This window comes from Hippopotamus amphibius, chromosome 2 (genome assembly GCF_030028045.1).
Source record: "Hippopotamus amphibius kiboko isolate mHipAmp2 chromosome 2, mHipAmp2.hap2, whole genome shotgun sequence".
NCBI lineage: Eukaryota > Metazoa > Chordata > Mammalia > Artiodactyla > Hippopotamidae > Hippopotamus > Hippopotamus amphibius.
In genome coordinates, this window is record NC_080187.1 from 60,321,715 (window position 1) to 60,342,117 (window position 20,403).

Consider the following 20,403-nt stretch of genomic DNA (forward strand, 5'->3'; position numbering starts at 1 on the left):
CCTGGCAGCTGGTGACATTCCCCAGGGAGGAGTGTCCCGGGCCAGAGGGGACAGGAGGAGATTGGTCAGCCACAGCCCCGCCCAGATCTCTCTCCAACCCTGGCTGGCAGATATTACGATGGGGTTCCCTTCCAAAAGAAGATGTTAGTGATGTCTCCCTTTGAGGGGTGAGCACTTTTTCTTCCAAGGAGCCCTTGTACTCCAGCCCCTGAGGTTGGCCTAAGACCTCTGAGCCATAATTAGGGAGCCGCAGCCTCTTCAGCTGCTCCCCAAGAGGGAGTATGGCTGTGCCCCCGCCTCCGAGAGAGGGGGGAAGGGCGCAAATAGGTAAGCCTGGGTCCAAACTGGCATCAGGATGCAAAAAGGAGTCCATCCTGGAATTCCTGGGAGGAGGGGGTGGTAAAAATAACAATAGCTATAACCATTTTGACTTTTGTTCTTTTAAGTAAGAAACAGAAGATTTTTGGAGTTGAAAAAGAAAAACGTAAACGGAAGAAAGGGAACTAGGAGGGCAGGAGGAGAAGCAGCGTGATCGCTCATTCGCTGTCCTCCTGGCGTGTGCCAGGCTCTCCTGCGATCTGGGTGCCCCGACTGTACTGATGCAGAAACGGAGGCTGGAGACCATGGAGGGCCGTCTTCGTCTCCCTGCCCGCCACACGGGACGGCTGGAAGTGGATGCCAAACCAGGCCCCTCTGGGCAAGGAAGTCGACCAGGAAGTCCACCCCTGAAGCGGCTCCTTTGGAAAGGGGTCCGCCGCCGCGGAGAGAGCTTTTCGCAACTGCGGGCTGGGGCAGGGGCCCGGCTGCGGAGGATCCAGACAGGGAATTAGAGCGAAGTGGACCCGGAGGAAACGGGTGGAGATGGTGGTCGGTTTCACGCCAGAAGCCAGAGGGTCTCCAACGTACAAGGCGCGATCCCCCGGCCCTTCCTAAGCGAGGCGGCAAGGAGGGCGCAGCGAGGTCGGGCGGCCTGTGCCGGGCGGGGCGGGGAGCGCAGACAGGCGCTCGGGCGCGCGAGTCGTTTCCAGGCCAAAGGTCCCGGCCGGCCCCGGGGTGGGCGACTCACCCCGGCCGCCCAGCGGCTGCACGGCGAAGACGCGCCGCCGGCCCAGCATGGCCCCAATCCCGGCCCCGACGCGGCGCTCCAGCCGTGGCCGCCGCAGCCGGAGCGAGCGATGCCGGCAGGCGTCCCCGCGCCGCAGTCGGCTGCGCGTCGGGACCTGGCTGGGCGAGGCCCCCGGACACTCCCAGCAGGGGTGGGGGAGGGGCGGGACCGGGGGTGTGGCGCGCAGGTGTGCGGACGCGCGCAGAGGGGCCGCGAGGGCGGGGCCTGCCCCCCACCAAGTGCCGGCGGGGGGCGCGCCCCGATCTGCTGCCCTTCGGGCCCCGGGCGGGCTCGCACGGCTGGGCTCGCACGGCCGGCCCCGCCCGAGGAGCGGGGAACCCCTGCCTGGAGACGCTGTCTGGTTCGTGGCGCGGGGCCACCCCGCCCTCGGTTCCCAGGCAGGGTCTGTCATCCTGCAGCTGAAATGAACCTGGGGGTGGGGGGGCGAGGGCGGGAGTGGAGGCCGGCAGCGACCGGACGCGAGCCGGGAAGGAAATGGAGCCGCACGTGCAGGCCGAGGGAAGAGCACGGACCTGAACACTGGCGTCCCCGCGCTCCCAGCTGTGTGCCTTGAGGCAAGTCACTCAGCCACTCAGAAATCTGGCGCGATCAAAGGGGGAAGTGATTCCTGCACAGGGAAATCCTTTGCAACAAACGGCAGAGCGCCTTTGGTCCTGGGCTGGATCTGAATCCCCTCCTCGTCCCACATCTCTTCCTCACCCAGGAACCCTAAAGCTGGGGGCTGGGGGTGGGGGGCTTCAGGATCCGGGGAAGTGAAACAGGGGGACAGGAGGGCAGCCAGGAGGTGGTGGAAGTGTAAATGCTCTCTGGTCCCCACGGCTACTCTCTTTGGGTCCATGGGATTCCACCACCCTCACCCTGAAAGGTGGCTGGGAGCCCAGGCAGCCAATGTAGGTGAGACAGACTGGTGACCCGATGGAATGGTAGCCTCTAAGGAAACCTCAGCCTCCTGAGGAAGGTGACCGGGCAGGAAAAATCCCAGCAGGACCCAGATTCCCTGGAGGGAGATAAGGGAGCTGATGGATGTGCAAACTTGCACCTGAGCCTCTGGGGGAGGGGGCGGGGGCTGGAGCTGGAGGCGTTATTAGGAGCAAGTGGTTATTACGTGGGAGGAAGAGGACAGACTGCCCACCTCCTGCTCCCTCCTACCCTTCCTCCAACAGCTTACGCAGGAGCCGTCATCATCAGAGCCACAGACTACGAGATTCTAACGTTATGAGATGGGGAAACAGGCCTACAGCTAAGCCCCGGGAACAGTGAGAGCCTGAATTAGTCTTAACACCTTGATTTTCAGGCCAACCCCTCCCTTCTAGCTGCGGGTTCTCTTGGTTGCCCCCTCCCAACCTCGTCCTCCTGGAAGGCACCGTCCCTGCCGCTTTCCCAGGTACAGAGAGGGAAGTCTGGGCCTGGGGGAGCTGCTTAAGTCCAACAGCCTGTGCAGGTCCCATGCCAGGCCTGGAGGCCTGGCGGTGAGGTGGCTTCCTCCCTCCAAAGTCAGAGGATGGGGAGGTAAAAGGAGGGAGCCTTTGCCAGATCTTGTCCTGAATTTGGAAAATGCAGAGCCAGATTCCAAGCAGTCTCTGTGGTGACTCTGGGGCAGGAAGCCCAGCCAGCAGGAATGCAGTGTCTCAGCATGAGGCTCTGTGTGGGCTCAAACCACACAGAAACACACACACACACCAGGCACACTCCCCTCCAGGCCATTTTCCGTTCCCCATGCAGATAGATATGCCAGAACCTTCCTGGTGGCTGGGATCCCTCACAGTGGGGGGGCCACATGCTGCCTTCTCATCTGCCTTCTGCTGCGCTGACTCTGGCAGCCCTGGCCCTGAGCTGGGCCGGCCTTCACTGCACAGTCTCTCCTTCACTCCACCTTCTGCCAGAGGAGAATCATCTCCCTTTGCGTGATGCTTGACAGGATGGGAGGGGCAGCACAGCCACCCCCTCACTGCCCACCTGAGGGGAGAGCAGCTACCTGAGTTCCTGAGACACGTGGTGGCCCCAGCAGAGTCATCCCTCAGGCGGAGGCCAGGGATGCCCGATGCCTCCCAGCCCCCGTGGGGAAATCCCAGCTTCAGGAAGCACGTTTCCTGCCAGCTCAGCACTGAGCTAGGCCCTGTGGGAGGAAGGGCAAAGCCAAGAGCCTGCAGCTCCTCCCAGACTGGAGATGGCTGGAAGCTGGGGTGACCTCTCTTATGGCCTAGAAGGCTTCCTCTGGTGATGGAGGGGCAAGGGCAGGCTCCTGGCTCATCCTCAGCCCCCTCCTCTTACTGCTCGGAGCTCTTGGACCAGCGACTTAGCCTCCCTGTCCTCGGTTTCTTCATCTATACAACAAGGATGACAACAGTACCTACTTTAGAATCGTGAGGATTGGGGTTTAAAGCCCTTTAGATCATCTGGCGGTGTCACTTTGGGAAAGTCGTTTTCTCATCTCTAATAGAAGGGGTCTGTATCAGATGTTCTCTTGGGTCATTTCTAACTCAAATCTGTCATCATTTTTAAAGCTATTCCCAAAAATGCAGAAAAAAGAAAAGAGGGCACAGAGCTGACAAATAACAGCTGCATGAATGGGCGGTGCCCCCTCCCCACTCCAGCATGTCTGGGTCACAGGAGGTGGGTACTCACAGCTGGCCAGAGACCAAAGGCTGCCCCCAACCTTCTCCGCACACAAATGAGATGGGCCAATAACTCCGTCTTCCGAAGACATTTGCCCCCAAGTTCAGGCTGGCTGTGTGGCTGCAGAGAGCTCCGGTGCTGAAACCCTCAGGCCCCAGGGAGGAAAGCTGGCTGCCACAATTAGAGAGGTGGATTTTAGCTTGAACCTGTCCAGCCTTTGAAAGGCATTCAACAACTCACTGGCCTACCCATTTCCTGTGGGCCTCCACACCCCATTTGTTCTCTGTTCCTCAGAGCGCTGCTGGCCCAGCCCAGTTTGTGATAGGCGGGGATCTGAGCATATTAAGATTTCCAACACACCTTTTTCCAACCTGTCACTTCCCTGCTGAAAATTCTTCAAAGTGTCCCCAGAGCCTTGAGGTGAAATTCAAAACATATCTTACGTCATTCAAGGCTCCCATCTTCCTTTCCGATCCTATCTCGGTATCGCCTTCTGCCGCTGCCCTAAAGTGAGCGTTCCGCTTGCACTCATCCCCTCACTCTGCACTTCTCTCCTCATCTGTGTCCTGTTCTTCCTCTCACACCCATGGGTGAACTCTCACACCCTGCTCTGAACTCTCAGGGCGTTCCTGTGTGCTCCACACGAACTCTTCACGCTGACTGCGATGTAACATTATTTCATTCATGTCAGCTCAGTCACTGCCACTTGACTGCCACACTATTATCTTTAGGAAAGCCAGAAAAGTGCTTTGTCTCTGTACTCCCACTGTGCCAGGACCCAAGAATTCAGGGAAGAGTGAATGCCCTTTTGTGGGCATTCTCCCCGCCGAGGGCTACACCTGACACTAGGTGGCGCCAAGGAGCCCATCCCACTTAGGACCGGACAGTTCGGGCCTGACAACTCCTGAGCCACAGACAGCCTTGATCTTTCCTATGAAAATGAAGGCAGCCATCTAGGCGAAAGGTGAGACAATTATAGCAAGGTGTAAATTATAGCAAGGTGCCTGAGAGGGCAACACACCCCGTCTCTGCCAAGATTCCTTCCCCAAAGAACCAGACAGCACAGAAAGCACGCTCTGAAGCCCAGCTCGGATCTTTTCCCTCAGGCTGACTGGGTGATAAGGAGTACCCAGCAGCACCCATGCACCTTTCTGAAATGTCCTCTGGGATTAGGACTAGGAGTGGTGGGTGAATCAAGCCAAAAATCTGGCGGAAGACCACTGACTCAAACACACCCCCAGGGCAGGCGAGCCTAGCAAGCACGAGTTTTCAAATCAACCACCACTGGAGCCAGCGGGGCTCCCAGGGAAGAGGTGGGCAGACCAGCCCTCGCTTGGAGGATGGTGGTCCTCAGGGTGGGGGCGCTGGTGGGTGGTCCTCCCAGGCAAAGCTCACTCACAACCCTGTCCAAGGTGACTCCGGGGATGCTCTTTCTCAAATGGGTGCAACAGCCTTGGGCGCGTGCAGGACGTTCTTTAGATGTTGCCCCCTCTCTTGCCCACCCAGCTCCTCTGGGTAAGTCAGCAGGGCTGGCAGCATCCACACCAAGCAGAGCGAGGGGCACAGAGCGCCAGCCCAGCCAGGGCTGGCAGAGCAAGATGGTGTCTCACGGAGACAGGCCTGCGCAGGAGGGGTCTCAGGGTCTGTCTCCCGTTTGCTGCTGGCCTTCTAGCATCCCCTCCCCTCTCCAGGCTCCCAGTGAGAAACGCATTCCTCTACCAGGGATCATCCCAATAAAACTGGCATCTGTACAAAAGCGTCCAGGAAGAGCACGACCCACTGCTAAAAGGAGCGAGACTTCCGTCAGGAATGCCACATGGCAAAGCATCTGGCAGGGTGGGGCTTTGAGGGAGGGGAAAGTAAGGGGGGGGATTGTATATTGAAAGACTCTCCACCCAGCAGTAGGGAGAAGCTCATCCCCAGGGGCTGGGGTGGGGAAGGAGAGAAAAGAGGGGCACCTACTTTGTTTTGTCCGCATACAATATATATTTATAGAGCTCATATGCTGAAAACTTTACACAGTGAGTACCTGTAGCCTCTGGCCCAGCCCACTCCTTCTAGATACTAATCTCCATGCCCAAACCTACTTAATCCCTAGTGCACAAAGATGTCCAATGCTGCACCCACTTTGGACTTTGGTGCAGAGCCTGTGCGGCAGGAGGACACAAGAGTATCCAGCAGAGGGCTGGGAAGGTGCACAGGCAGGTCCCAGCCTCTGGCCTCACCCAGCAAGGAGGAAGGGGCCCCACCACCTCCCATTGCCTTCCCAGGCTAATTTGCTGTTGGCACGGGCTGGCGCAGAGATGCCCTCAGAGTGGAGGGCGCTCAGGCCTGGGAGTTGAGGGTGGAGGGTGCGGAGTAGCGCTGGCGGGCGTGCTTCTCGCAGTACAGCTCATCCCCCACCCAGAAGTGCCCGCGCATCTTTAGGTTCAGCCCGCAGTCGGCGCAGGTGTAGCAGCCGGGATGGCGGTACCGCCCCTCCTGGATGCGCACGGCCTGGTTCCTGCGGGGACAGGGAAGGGAGAGTCGTTAGCCTGGGGGGCAGGAGGGAGGGACGGGACCACCAGGCATGATGCCACCATTCCCATTCTCAGGGAGCCTAGTTCCCAGCCCAGAGTCAGGACCAGGACCAGGGAAGGTTCCAAAATTTCAGACACTTGACTCCCCAAGCCTGCCCTTCAATAACTCCCCAGACTGCACCCCCAGGACCCAGTTAAAAGAAGTCATTCCTCCCCTACACAAAGGCAGACAAACACCATCCTGAGTATTCTGTACTTTTGAAAAAGCAGTGATACTCAAAGTGCAGTCCCAGGTGCCAGGACCCACAGCATCGCATCACCTGGGGATGAATTGGAAACACAAATTCTGGGGCTAGGGACCTCCTGAAGAGGAAACTCTGGGGGTGTGGGCCTGAAATCCCTTTAAGGAGCCCTTAGGGGCCCAGCTGCTGCTCTTTGAGAACCACCGTATAGGACCGCTTCCTTGGGCATGCACAGCAGGGGTGGACAGTGTCCCACAAAAAAGGACAGAGCCCCACAGAGGCTTGGGATTTGTCTCAAGTGAGTCATCTGACCCTCAACACTGTGCACAGAGGAAATTGGGAAATTGATCAAGGCAGCAGGGTTCAATTTTCCAGAGAATGTGGCTACATTACAATGCCACCCACTGAGAAAAATGGACCTACCTCTGGAAAATGCATCCCATTCCAAAGCGGGGGGAGGAGGGAGTAAGAGCAAGATTTTCCAGGAGGAGGCACCTCATCCAGAGGCAGATCTCCGGAGGCTTTGAGATTGTTGGAGAGAAATCAAAAGCAGTAGCATCTCTTCATTCTCCAAGGAGGCAGGGAAAGAAATCGAGGAAGAGGAAAGACAGCAGGAAAAAGCCAGTGCAGGCGTCCTAAGAAGGCTGAAATGACCTCTGAACCCATCACAAATCCACTATAGCAATGCTCCCCTCAGGGTCCCTGGCTAGTGGGTCCACACAGGCCCCTCCTGCAGGGTGTGCTCTGCCTCCCAGACTGCCAACACTCACGCGATGCTGGTGCTGCACTTCTCACACACGTGGAGCTTGGGTGGGGTGGCTGGGGCCCTGGAGGCGGGCAGGGAGGACTGGGGGCTCAGCGAGCTGGGCAAGAAGGCAGGCGTGCCACCTGTATGGGGGGGGGGGGTGAGGGTGGGGAGGACAGACAGACACGTCAAAGCTTGTTCACGGCAGAGGCATCCAGGCTGTTTTTGATGCTCACTCCGCCTCCTCCAATACAGCTCTGAAGAGATGCTTGTGAAAGGCACACTTACAGCGAGACCTCTAAAGTAACTCTAGGTTTGAGAGAGGGTCATGGGGGAAGGAAGGGATCACACCAGATCCTTGGCTGAGGCTGCTCAAGGGCAGGGAGCATGTTCAAGGCTGAGTTAGCCCAAGCTAAGGCATCCTGAGCAGTGTCTGGTCTGACACATCAGGCCAAGCAGGCATTTCCTCGCTCCTGATCCGGTCATGATGATATTAAGAGATGGTAATAATAGATAATAACAGCACCACAGCACCTCTGTACAGTTTTCAAAGGGCTTTCATGTGCATTATTGTGCCTGAGCCTTGGAACGATGCTAAGACGAAGCACAGACCTTATCGGGCAGGTGTGGTTCCCGGGCTGCAGCCAAGGATTCCGAGACTCCAGGGGTGAAGTCACCGTCTGTCTGCGCTGCCCTCACTCCCCTCCCCGCCTCCCCCTGTGCCCCCTCCCAGAGCCTGCCGAGGCCTTGGGGTGGTGACGGACAAGATTTGCTCCGAGCCTTCTCACCCTGTCTTCTTTCCCTCTGTGAACACCTCCAGGAGCGAAACATCAGCATTGGAACCAGCCACCAGGTACCAGTGATTCTGCTGATCAAATACTTCTGACTGTCCCATCCTTCCTCTTCCTGATACCACTGCCCAGGCCAGGCCCTCCTCATCTCTCCCCTGGACAAGGGCAGTGCCCCCCCCCCCCACACCCACTCATACACACACACACGTGCGTACGTGAGCGCACACGTGCCCGCACACACACACACACACACACTCCTGCAGCACCATCCACTTCCTTGGGAGCTGGGCAGCCAGTCTGCCCAATCAACAGAGTTCCTTGAGGGCAGACGTGGGACCTGACCACCTTGAATCGCCACACGCCATGTGACCGGTCCAACAGATGACTCAGTAGACGTCTGTCGAGCGAACCACTGACGGGCTGACAGCAGCCCATATCTCTGTTGCTCACTTTGGCGCCTCATCCATCACCTGGCATTACTTAACCGACCCTCCTGGGTCGGGACGCTCCTCGGCCTGGCACGCGGGCCTCACAGCAGAGGCTTAACCTCCATGGCCACCGTCCAGGCAGCCAGGCCCCGGCGTCCTCTCAGTCCTGCCCCACAGCCCTGCGGCTCCAGCCTCCACACTCCACACTGCGCCCGGCCACCACCTTAGCAATGTTTCTGAAAGTCTTGGTCTTTCTTCAAGGGCCGAGTTAAACCTTTCTTCCTCCGTGAAGCCCTCCCTGGAGACGCAGGTCCCACAGCCCACTTTTTTCGTTGCCTTGGCACTTCCCTGATCCCAGCCGGCACCTCTGGGTGCACCCCAGTCACCCCTACCAGACCATAAGCTCCTGTAGTGCAGAGACTGTGGCTTCTAGGAGTCAGAGCCTGTTCCCATGATGGGCACTTAACAAATGCTAATTCAATAACACGTCCGGTCTGGGGGTCCAGGGTGTCCCGGGGAAACGTCCTTCTCCTACCCGAGTCCCTGGGGGCTCACCTTTCTCCTCAGCCTCCAGGGCTTCCTGCAAGAGCCGAAAGGAGCTGGACTGCCGGGGAGCCACTCGTGCCTCGCGATTTTCCTGCAGCATCTTGAAGACTTCCGAGTCCTCTCTCAGGAGTTGGCTTTCCCCCTCCGAGGCCACGCTGCGGGGATGGGAGAGAGGCAGCCAGGAGTGAGGGTCCCGTTCCCAGGGCCTGGGACCACCATGAGGGCAGAGAAAGAGTGTCTCTGGAGGAGGGGGGAGGATTCTGGGGGCCAGAGGAAAACCGAAGGGCGTTAGAGAGGGGAGACCCCATCCCTCTCCAGGAAGCCTGTCTGTCTCCTGCCCCTTCCAGGCCCTGCAAGATCCCACCCCGCCCTCCAGATCCCACCCCGCCCTCCAGAACCCACGGGTACCTGAGCCTGGGGCTGCAGGAACGGGGACTTGGGGAAGGTGGTGGCGGCAGGACGAGCACAGCCGAGTCGCCAGCGAGGCCGAGGCCGGCCTTCGGGAAGGAGAGGCACCAGGGGAGGAGTCAGCAGCGGGGCCTGGGGCCAGCACACCCATCTGGGCGCCGAGCCCGGCTGTTCCCCAGGCCCGACACCAGGGGGCCCCCAGCCCTCGCTGACCAGCAGGCCCCCCACCCAGCTCGCAGACCCGGGGGCCAGCAGCCGCCTGCAAGTGCTCCTGCTTGGTCCCAGAGGGGAGGGGGGCCAGCACCCAGCTCTGGAAGCGTGAGCCTGCTGCCCTAGGCGGGCAAGGGGCGGGATGAAGACGAGTGTGCGGGGCCACCGTGCCTGTCCCTCTGTCACCTCACACACTGTGTTTGCAAAGATGCTGCACCCTGGGGCCTGGCAGGCAGAACAAGCAGAGAGAAAGGAAGCTGACCCTTTTGCGATGAGGAAAAGGAACCATAAAGGGCCAAGACCCCTCTTGGAGTCAGAGCTGGGGTCACACAGAAGTCCTGTTTCCCACACACACTGGTCCCTGCCCTGAAACAGCCAGGGTCTGGGCGCACCAGCCTCTCCCGGATGCCCTGGGAGGGCCGGTCCTGCCCCACGGAGCCTTGGGGAGCCAGGCCTATCCGGGGCTCCTAGCAGAGCCCTCTGCTCGATGCGCGCTGTCCCTCTTGGGCTCCTACACCTGCTCTCTGCCTGGAAATCTTGCCTTCTCCCTGTCGCTCTGCTTTTTGGCCTGCACCCTCTGCTACCTCGCTTCCTCTCCGTGGCCATCCCCAGCGGAAAGGAAAGCCTCAGAGACAACCAGATGGGCCAACGTGCACCGGGCTGAGGGTACACGTCCCTGGGAAACCAAATGCCCTTGATTTTGAAATTCAAAGTTGGGGATGAACTGTGGGCTCAAGTAGAAAAATTGTATGACTTCTTAAGTTAAAAATGGAAACTTTAGAGTCTTAAAAACACAGCCTCGACCCTCACCCCGCTGGCCCTCTTGCGCTAGCCTGCATTCTGTTCCTGGGCTTCTACAGGTAAGGAGATGAAGGGTCAGAAGGGAAAAGTGGCCAATTCAAGCCACTCAGGGAGTGGGAGGCAGGGCTGGGGGTCTATGCCTGGGCTCCTGGGTGCCCGGCTGGCGCCGTGCGGTCAACTCAGGAAGGATGGCCAGCACCAGGCATGCAGGAACGATGGCCAACCTCACTGTTCTAGACAGTCCAGCGTACGCCCTGCACAGGGGCATTGGCCAGAGGGAAGGGAGGGCTGAAATCCATTCTGGCCCCCTTCTCAGGCCATGTCCTCATGCCAGCCAGAGGGCAAGGGGCCATTTTCACTTCACATCTGCGCACCAAAGTGCGCCTGCTCAGAGGGGGCAACTTCTGGTTTCCAAAAGAGCACGGTACGTTCTGCTGATGTCCTTCGCCCTGGGCCCAGCGCAGCCTCAGGCCCCTCAGGAGCCAGTGGCAAGGTCACGGCCACAGCAGCCTGGGGCAGGGGCACCTCGTCTGTAGTCACCTCTGTCACCTTCCTCCTGCCAGAGCAGCTCACCACGGTGGAGAGCAGCCCAACTCCCTTACTGGGAGCAGCTACACCTACCTCTCCCGCCTCCCTGCCTCCCTCCCAGTCACCTATAGGTGACACCTGCCTTCGCAGAGGCAACCTTTCATCTCTATGTCCAGAAAAGCTGCTCACCTGTCAATCAAAAGCTGTCTCTAGCCAACCCCTCTCAAAATGTGTTGGGGGTGGGTGTTAATAAGTGAGTGGCAGGAGAGGGAGGAGCCTAGGAGACATTCTGCAGTTAAGCAAGTTTAGGAAATTAATACAATCAATGTCTTCTTTTCTCACAGGACTTTTCGGAGACTTTAAGGTATCTGAATGCACAGTGACTCCCAAGAGGGAGCTGTGGGACCCAGTGATTCCCACCCCATCTGACCATAGCCTCATTTGTAGACCAGAAAGCAAGCTTCATGGGGTCAGGAATTTCTGTTTTTCCACCCGTGCGTCCCCAGAGCCTAGAAGGGTGCCTGACACAAAGCAGCTGCTCCACAAATATGTGTTGAAGGAATGACAAGAGCCTCAGGGTCGAAGAAGGGAATTCAGAGCATTGGGTCTGACTCTGGGGCCCAGAGATTAGAAGGGGGCCTTGTCCAAAGTGACACAGTAGAGGCGGGACTAACCCAGGTCTCCCTGCCACCCGGCTCAGGGCTCCTCTTCACACCAGGTGGGTGCTCCTCAAAGCTATGCGTGCATCAGCTCCTCAGAATTCAGATGGGCGCCCCCACCCGGCCCCTCACCCTGCGTCTGATCCAGTAAATCTAGGCTGGGGCCTGAGAGTCTGCGTCTCTAGCAAGTTCCAAGGTGCTGCTGCTGGTTTGGGAGCCGCTCCCTGTCCCACCCTCCTCTCCCCTTTGCCCTGGTTGTGGACACCGCAAGGCAGGAGGATAGGGTGGACCAAGCTCATTCCCAGCTGGTCTCAGCCCGGAGCTCTCCGGAGAAGGCCCCCAGGCCCGAACATGCCAGGTCTTGCTTGCACCACTGCTTTCCCATCTCCCTGGCTCATCCTTCTCTAATCTGAAACCTACTCCATCCTACCTCTGACATCCAGCAAAATTCCTGACAAAGCCTTCTCAGGCCTCCCCAGCCCACACTCAGCTGTCCCCTCCCAGAACGCCTCCTGCTTTTATAATGAAGACCATACTGTTCAGTGCTTAATTGCTCCAAAATTGTTTTGCATGTTTATCTTATCTCTACATTTTAAATTCTTTAAAGATGGGATCCCATTGAACACATACGTCTCTATGCCCGTGTTTCATGGAGGGTCACTGGGCGGGCCCACATCAGGGGCACCAGAGAGCAGCTACCATGCAGCCCCCAGAGGACCCAGCTCCTTCCTTCTCCAGAGACCCCAGCTTCGAGCACCCTCCCCCAGCCATCTCCAAAGGCTCTGCTTTCTGGAATGCAGAATCTACCCGAGGTAGGATTCCAGCAGCTGGGCCTCCTCCTCTTCACCCTAAAGGCTAGACATGCCCCCACTAACTCTGCCCCCAGCAGCTGTGGCCCAAGGCTCTTGGCCGCCTCACTCCTCACCGCCCCAGCCCTGCCCTTAGAGAGGAGATGTACCACCAAGTGGGGTTGGGCTGACCCTAGTGGACAGTGCGGGGGGGGGGCAGGATCCTAGGGGAAAAGGGCAGGGAAGGGGGACAGACAGAGAGTAAGCCAAGTGCAACTTGAGTCGGAACCACATTCCGGGACTGGGGACTGGTGGTTCTCTGGTGGTTCTCAGGGGCTGAGTCAGAGGAGGAAGCGGGGGGGGGGGGGGGGGGGGGGATGGGAGTTGGGGGCGGGCATGGGGCTTAGAATGGGGAGGAATGTGTTCAAGAGATGCAGCCAGACCCAAAGGGAATCATCCCAACAACAGCAGCAAAACTATTTGGGTCCCAGCCCAAGAGAAACACTCTAGAAGGGAGGAAGCCAGCAGGAACGGGGAGGCGGCAGTGGCGGGGGCCGGCTGGGGGTGGGGGTGGAGTGTCAGAGGTAGAAGGCCACCTGGGCCTGGCCAGGCAGGGCCGGTGCAGCGAGTGAGACCCTCACCAAGGCGCTGGCCTCCCAGCTCTGGTGAGGAGCACACCTATGGCTAGGCGACCCCGTTGCTGGCTGCCCAGGTGGGACCAGCCACCCACAGCCCTACAGGCACCACGAGCAACCAGCCAGAACAGGAGGCTCTCGCCTTCCCCCCAGGTATCCTCACCGGTCGGCTTCCAGGGCGGCCCCCATAGAACAAGCGGTCAGCAGCAGCAGGTTCTAGGGAGTACTCCAGGCTCTGAAAACTGAAACGGGCACATGGACCATGTGTGCCGGGCTCCCCTCAGATCCCCAGGGCCCCCTACATCCAGCTACAGAGGATGTGAGAGGCCAGCCTGGACCTGGTGGCCAGGGTGCCCACCCGCTGCACTCACCTGTGGCTGGTCACCACCTCTCCAGCGGGGGCCTGGTGGCTGGTGGGGAGTAGGGTGCAGAAGGGGCTGCCTGGCCGGGGGCTGAGGGAGGCTTGGCTGGAGCAGGAAGACCGCAGGGAGGACTGGCTGTCCGTGTGCGTCCTCCTGGAGCTCTGTGGAGACAGGGGCCAGGAAGGGCGGGGCCGGGAAAAGCAGGGGAGGGGGCCCCCCATCACTTCAGGGTGTGGTGCTCCCAGCAGGAGGCATCGTCCTACCTGGAAGCGAGCGGCCAGCACTTCCGGGGAGCTTTCCCCGTTGGTCTGCCTGGGTGAGGCAGCCAGAGGCCTGAGGAGAGGACAGAGGGAGGCCCGTGTCACCAAGGGGCCTGGAAGCCCCACTAAGCTGGTAGGGGCTGTAGAGTCTAGCTGTCCCCACAGCAGGTTCTCAAGATCACGAAAATGTCCAAAACATTTAGACACCTGGTATTCAACTTTTAACTGTGTCAAATTTACAACAAACGACTATCCTCAACGATCACCATCATTTCTTAAAAGAAAGGACAATTTAGCACCAAAAAGTAGAAAGGACATCATTTCAGCAAAAAGTTCAATACATTCAATTTTTTTAAAAACTCCTCACATTATCACCCCTCCCCCTGCCTCGCCTTTGCTTTTTCCTTTCTTTTCTTTTTTCTTTGTTTTCTGAGGGGGGGCATTTTATCCTGACTTTGTTGCTGGTCAGTATCGGCTTGTAGATGGATTCGGCAGGGGACTGCTGGTTGTGTAAATAATCCTTTATCTTTCACCCCTGGAGAAACTGAAGCCCAGAGAGGGAAAGTAAGTCTCCCAAATTCCTAAAGGCCCACAACGGCTGGGCCAGCTGCCCCCTCTCCTCAGGGGCCTGACCCCCATCAGCTCCACCTTTGAGAGGATCACTCCCTGCAGCTTCCGAACCCCTCCCCCCCCCCGCCCCCACCTCCTAAAACAGAGGATGGAGCCAGCCCTCCTTCCTGCCCAGCAGGCAGCTGAAGGACCTAGAGAACAAGGCAGCCCAGCTCCCCTGCCAATCGCCAAGGCTCCCCCTCCTCAGCTCCCCAGGGCCGCCCCCACCAGAGCCCTTCCCAGTGGAATCTGGCTGGAGCCCCGAACAGGAGGTGACGGGAGGGCTAGGAGCTGCTGAGGGTGAGGCACGAGCCCACCATGGCCCACTGCTCCATTCCTGGATGTCTGACCGCTTCCAGAGAGGTCAGCAGGAACCTGTCACCACACGCCACGCCAGCCACAGCCTCAGCCTCCCTCCCAGGGCCAGAGTGTGGGGAGCTGGGGCTCTGGCTCCGCCCAGAGCACCGCTTCCTGCCTCCGGCTTTGAGCGCCTGAGAGGTCTCCTGGGGGTGGGGCGTTGGGGGAGCTTAAGAGGGGTTTGGGCAAAAGAAAGAAGAGACAAGGGAGCCTTGACCTGCCCAAAGAGGAGCTGGAGGCCTGAGAGTACTAGGTCAGGCTCACCTCTTTAATGGGGCTGGGTCCCTCCAAGAGGCACCTGAGAGGAAGTGATGGTGTCAGCAGCTCTCTGCCCCTCCCCCGACCCACTCTGAAGCTTCTTGTAGATTTTGGTCCCCTTCCCAGATGCCAGGAGCTACTCTCCACCCTCCTCCTCCGGGTCTGACCCCTGTAAACACTCAAGAGCCAGAGTGGCACGAAGTAGTCAGGGAAGGGGCCGGGGCTGTGAGAGCATCACAGGAGCCAGTGTCTGCCGTGTTATAGGGCAGCAGGGGTGAGGAGAAGGCATGGAGCCCAGGCCCAGAGAGAGGCTGGTGGTGGGGATGTTGGCAGAGGCGCAGGAGGTACCTGACTCAGGTTCAAAGCCCGCCAGAGGGCTCTCCTTGCTGGGGAATCTCCCAGCATTCCTGCCCTGTGACTCACTGGGATGCCCCACCCCAGGGAGCCACCTGTCCCCCCCACCCCCACCAGCAGGCCTCCAGGCTGAAGCCCCAGGAGCCTGGGAATACACCTTCTTGAGAGGCCGTGGGGAGTGACAGAAGGGTTCTGTGGGGAGTAAGCCCCCAAACTGTTCACCGCCCCAGGATGTGAACAAAGGCTCACTCCTCCCCTCTTGGAGGCAGGGGCCCTGGAGACCCAGCCTAAGGCACAGCTTTCCCCTCTTCAACCCACTTCATGCCCACGCCCTGCACCCCGCACCCTTGGAACCTGTCAAACCCGGGTGTCCAGGTGGCGGATGCCAGCCTGCTCTGCCTGTGCCTGCACACCCCGCTGGGCACAGGACACCCCTCAGCCCACCCTGCCGCAGCCCCAGAGCTTGGGACCTTCTCGCAAATGAGCCACAAGGGCCCAGGAAGGCCAGGTTGGAGCCGAGGGCGGCCGTGGTGCAGTGGGCCGGCAGAAGGCAGAAGAATGCCGGCAGGCCCAGCAGAGGCGGAGGGCCTACCGGTCCAGCTGCAGCCTCAGGGGCGAGGGGCTCTGGCGGATTTTGCTCTGGGCCTCGGCATGCAGCATGTCCTTTGCACTCTCACCGTTGATGGCCACAATAATGTCACCAGGCCTGAGGTCAGCAGCTTCGGCCTTGCCCCGCTCGGTTACCTGTAGGGGATGAGGACCAGGTAGTCTGAGGCGACACTCAGCTGGGGACAGAGAGAGAGGGTTTCTTTATCCTGCCCAAGAAACACAGAAGCCGGTTTGAACCAGGCTGCCCTGCATCCCCCTTGAACATCTCTCTCCCTGCCCACCGGTGTCCACCCAGCTCATCAGCTGATCCCCTCCAAAAGCTGGCGTGGCAGCCCCTGCCTCCCAGCCCGGCACCGGCATTCAATCGGGGCTTCCCAAAGAACGTGCAATGGCAGAATTTCAGGAACTGTGCTTGAAAATACTTTTGGATAGAGAGCCCTGCCCATGCAAATCAAATCATGCAGGTGCTGCCTGCGCGCAGGCCCTCTGCGTGAACGCTCCCTGGCCCGGGCCTGGGTCAGGAGAAAATTGCCAAGAGCTTAGGGCTCCTGTTCTACTAGCCACCCAAAATGGCCGCCAGCAGGTATGGGATTGGTGACCAAGGAGAAAAGAACAGGCCCTGCATCTGGCCCAGCTCCCTTTCACTCCACAGAAGTCTGTTCCTAAAGTGGCCACCACCTTCCCGTGCCCTGCCCCGGCCAACAATCCCAGAAGCAGGCCTCTGGCTCCAAAACATAAAGAGAGAGGTGATGTGAGGACTGGGTGGACAAGGCTGACCTGTCCTGCCCATCTCCTGGAATGAGCCCTTACCTTGGTCACCACGATAGGTGTGTGGAAATCCCTGCCCCCGGAGATGCGGAAGCCCCAGGGCGCCGGCCCCACCACGTCCACTGTCAGTGCCATACCTGAGAAGAAAGGATGGAGAGATGGAGCCTGCCCCTCACCCCCCAAGGGACACTGTGAGGTGGCAGAAGGGGGTGGCAGGTCCCCGGAGCAGCCAGTCAGGGGCTGGGGGTGGGTGGAGATGGGTAGAGGAAGTGACTAACCTCTCCCACATGCCCCAGTTCCACTTCCCCCCACCCTGGGAAGTCAGGACTCTCGAGTTCCCCCTTTGCCGTCTTCAGCAGAGCGGCTCCCTGGAGGCAGGCTGTCGGGGTGCTAGACAGGGGCTTGCTGAGAAGAGGCAGGCAGGCGAGGCTGGCAGGTGGTAGATGTCAGCATTTCCTCCCTCTCCCTTCCTCCACCGTCAGGGCTAAGTCCCCCAAGTGCTTGCTTCCGGTCCCCCAAACCGACAGCACAAGGTACTTCCTCCCCGCTCTGGGGGAGGGCAGCACTCTGGGAACAGAAGTGACAGCACAGAAAGCGGTGGCACCACCGCACACTTTCAAGCAGTTGGCTGGGGGCGGGGGCAGCTGACCAACGTGAGGCCAGGGTCTTCGGAGGGGCGTCCTGGCTGCCTGCCATGCCCCTGGCAATGTGGTTCAGGTAGGCAAGACTGGCCTTCCCACCTCCCCCAGTGGCCTGCTGCCCTCCAAGCAGCTCCGGCAAGATGCACTGGCTCATCTGCCAAGCTGGGCACACCCACCCCCGGGCACTGACCAGCAGGGCGAGCTGATCGATGCTGCTTGCGAGCTGAGACCACAGGCCTCCAGTCCGCTGTCCCTCTGCTGGGCAAGGGAGTGTCCCTGTAGACGAGGCCCTTGTAGGATTTCCTGACCCTCTAGTTCTGGAGTCAGGAGCCAACCCAGGCAGGAAGCTGCAGTGCCAGGCCGGGCCACCACCCTACCCAGCACCCACCCTGAGGCCGCCCCTGGGGAGGCCCGCAGACTACAAGTGCTGCCCGCATCTATCAAGCACACTGGGGCCACTTCCCGCGTTTAGGAGCCTGGGGAGTGGGCACCCGGGCAAGCGGGGCTGTCTGCCCTCTTCTTGGTCCTTCGGCTTCCCCTTTTGCCCAGGCCCAGCCTCTGTCCCTCCCGCAGGCCCCACGTCGGCGCTGGCGGCTCGCAGATGCCTTGAATTCCCAGACCTTTGAGCCGGCCAGTGGACTTCGCGCCGGGGGCCGCGGAGAGGTGCCCAGCCCGTCGACCCGGCTCGCCCAGTTCTGGAGCCTTCTGAGCTTCTAGCAAAGTACCCGAACGCCGGGGGGCTGGAGGAGGAGGGCCCGGGACGGGAAAGCCTAGCTCGCGGGGGGCGCCGACCGCAGGCGAGGCTGCGGGGAGAGGCGGTGTGCGGAGGGGAGGTCGGTGCGCCGAGGGCGCCGCAGACGCGCAGAGCGGCGAGGGCGCCGGGGCCCGGGAGGTCGCGGGCCGTGCGGACAGCGCGCAGGTGGGCGCGCTCACCTGGCTCCCGCTCACCTTTCGGGCTGGGCAGCCAGGCACGGGAGCGAAGGGAAGGGTAGGAGGGAGGCCAGGAGACGCCGCCGCCGCCGCCGCCACCGCCGTCTGCCCGGCTCTGGGGAGAGCCCGCCCGGGACTCCGGGACCTGCCTCCGCCCATGTGATCCCGGGGCCGCCCCTGCCGCCGCCCCTGGCCGGGGAGGCCGCCTCCTCCGCGCAGCTCAGCCCCTGCGCTGCCACCTGGCCCGCGCCCGCTGGAGGCCCGGGGCTGCTCTCCCGAGAGCCCCCTAGAGGCTGCGGCCGTCCTCCCCGGGGTGTCCCCATCCTCTCGAGGGCAGGGGAGGTGTTCTGGTGACGGGCTGGGAGCCCCACTTCGCAGACAGCTGAGCCTGCTGACTCCCCAGGCTCGCCCAGGCCTCTTGCGCCCACCTTCCTTCAAAGGGGCCCTGAGCTTCCCCAAGCCCAGCCCAGGGCCGAAGCGGGGGAGGGGGAGGGCCACCTGGGTCTGTCTGCGATCCGCCCGCCCGGCTCCTCCGCCCACTCCAGGCTCCGACGCTGGCGCAGATGCAGCCCCGACACCCACAAATCCCAACCCAGGGGTCGCCCCTCCGCTTTCCTGCCGGAATAGCAAGCTCGCGGGGAGGCGGCCGCGGACTGCTGCTGCGTTTGGCTGCGCAGGGCTTCCCTGCTTGAGATGCGTCGCAAGCCTGCTCCACTAAGGGCAACACGCCAGGCCCAGGAGGAGATGAAGAGAGACTCTGGCTGGGAGTGACCGGGTCCCCTCCTGGGCTACACAGTCCCTTGCGGGCTAATGCCTGTTCCATTCCTGGCTGCCCTCCTCTCACCCTCTCCTCTGCCCTGCCGGTGGCTGGCTACTCCCAAAACCACCTTTGGTTCCCCCCCACCCCCCAGCTCTCTGCCAAACACCTGGATCCCTGGCTCTGGGGATCAGGAGAGGGCAGCCAAGAAGAGGCCCCAGGTGTCATCTGAGAACCATCTGGCAAATGGTTCCCCCAGAGACAAACCTGGCAACCCTCACCCCAGGGAGCTCCAGGCCCAACGGAGCCGACTCTCCCCTCTCCCACTGGTCTCTGCTTTACTCTCTGTCAGCCTGGCCTGTTTCCAGGGAAGCATACCTGTAGGCACAGCTGTAACCTGCCTGCCTCAGGCGTGAATCATTCCCGCCGAGTTCTCTCTGCAAGGTGTGCCCTCACCACCCCTCTCGCCTACCTATGCCCTGGACCTGCCCACCTCCAGCGCAGCTACCTCTCCTGTCCCTAGCCTCCCACACCCTCTGTCCTCCGTGCGTGTGAGCCACTTTCCCACTAACAAGTTCCGGGCCTCCCAGTGTGGCCTCCGCCCGATGCCCCTGTTCTGCCTCCCCAACAAGACTGGTAGCCCCTGAGGGAGCAGCAAGCTGCAGGTAGGGCAGGCACCACCTGGCGGTGGGGGGGGGGGGCCTCAAATGTCAGATCTGCCTCTTCCTAGCTGTGTGACCTCGCGCAATTTCCTCAGCCCCTCTGGTCCTCAGTTTCCCATGTGTAAACTGGGGCTGATGCACAGCTTACCCTCCTGTGGTACACATTGCCCTCCTGGTAAAGCTGCCCGATCCTCAGAGGGCAGAGTGGGTTTTGTTTGGTTTGTAGCTCCATGCCCGGAGCCTAGCACAGCGCCTGGCCCCCAGCAGGCATTCCATAAAATTTGGTTGAAGGGATGTTGTCTGAATGATTGAATAGATTAATTTCCCTTTCCTTGCCGCCCACCCTCATCCCGCCAGTTTGTAACAGTGACTCAGTTTTGCATCCCTTTCTGCTCAGACTTTCCCTTGGACAGTCTCTAGAAAGATCTGCAGGTTCATCAGCAGGATTTCTGTTCTGTGGGTTGTGCAGTCACAAAACTCATGACAAAAACAAAGTTGGGGGGCTTCCCTGGTGGCACGGTGGTTAAGAATCCACCTGCCAATGCAGGGGACACGGATTCTACCCCTTGTCCAGGAAGATCCCACATGCCACGGAGCAACTAAGCTCATGCGCCACAACTACTGAGCCTGCGCTCTAGAGCCCACGAGCCACAACTACTGAAGCCCACACACCTACAGCCCACGCTCTGCAACGAGAAGCCACTGCGCTGAGAAGTCCGAGCACGGCAATGAAGAGTAGCCCCCACTCGCCACAACTAGAGAAAGACTGCGCACAGCAACAAAGACCCCAGGCA

General features: G+C 60.2%; 2 protein-coding genes across 5 annotated transcripts in view; both read right to left on the bottom strand.

The window, feature by feature from the left end:
- The window catches only part of C2H8orf58 (chromosome 2 C8orf58 homolog), a 7,217-nt gene extending 5,754 nt beyond the window's left edge, over positions 1–1,463 (bottom strand). For 2 of the 4 annotated variants that reach the window (XM_057721187.1, XM_057721190.1), the window contains exon 1: positions 1,067–1,461. In XM_057721187.1, the coding sequence (XP_057577170.1) occupies positions 1,067–1,115 (49 nt within the window). In that variant the 5' untranslated portion in view covers positions 1,116–1,461. Of the gene's footprint in view, positions 1–1,066 lie in introns of all 4 variants that reach the window. The other 2 variants (XM_057721189.1, XM_057721186.1) reach the window with 2 other exon arrangements.
- Positions 1–18,529, bottom strand: part of PDLIM2 (PDZ and LIM domain 2) — an 18,721-nt gene extending 192 nt beyond the window's left edge. Inside the window, 13 exon segments of the mRNA XM_057721185.1 lie at positions 2,865–3,450; positions 3,752–6,245; positions 7,274–7,391; positions 9,023–9,168; positions 9,422–9,510; positions 13,206–13,284; positions 13,414–13,565; positions 13,668–13,737; positions 15,835–15,986; positions 16,662–16,756; positions 17,881–17,906; positions 17,908–18,257; positions 18,259–18,529. Coding sequence (XP_057577168.1) covers positions 6,068–6,245; positions 7,274–7,391; positions 9,023–9,168; positions 9,422–9,510; positions 13,206–13,284; positions 13,414–13,565; positions 13,668–13,737; positions 15,835–15,986; positions 16,662–16,756; positions 17,881–17,906; positions 17,908–18,257; positions 18,259–18,513 — 1,710 coding nt within the window. The 5' untranslated portion in view covers positions 18,514–18,529 and the 3' untranslated portion in view covers positions 2,865–3,450; positions 3,752–6,067.
- Positions 18,530–20,403: the final 1,874 nt, after the last annotated feature.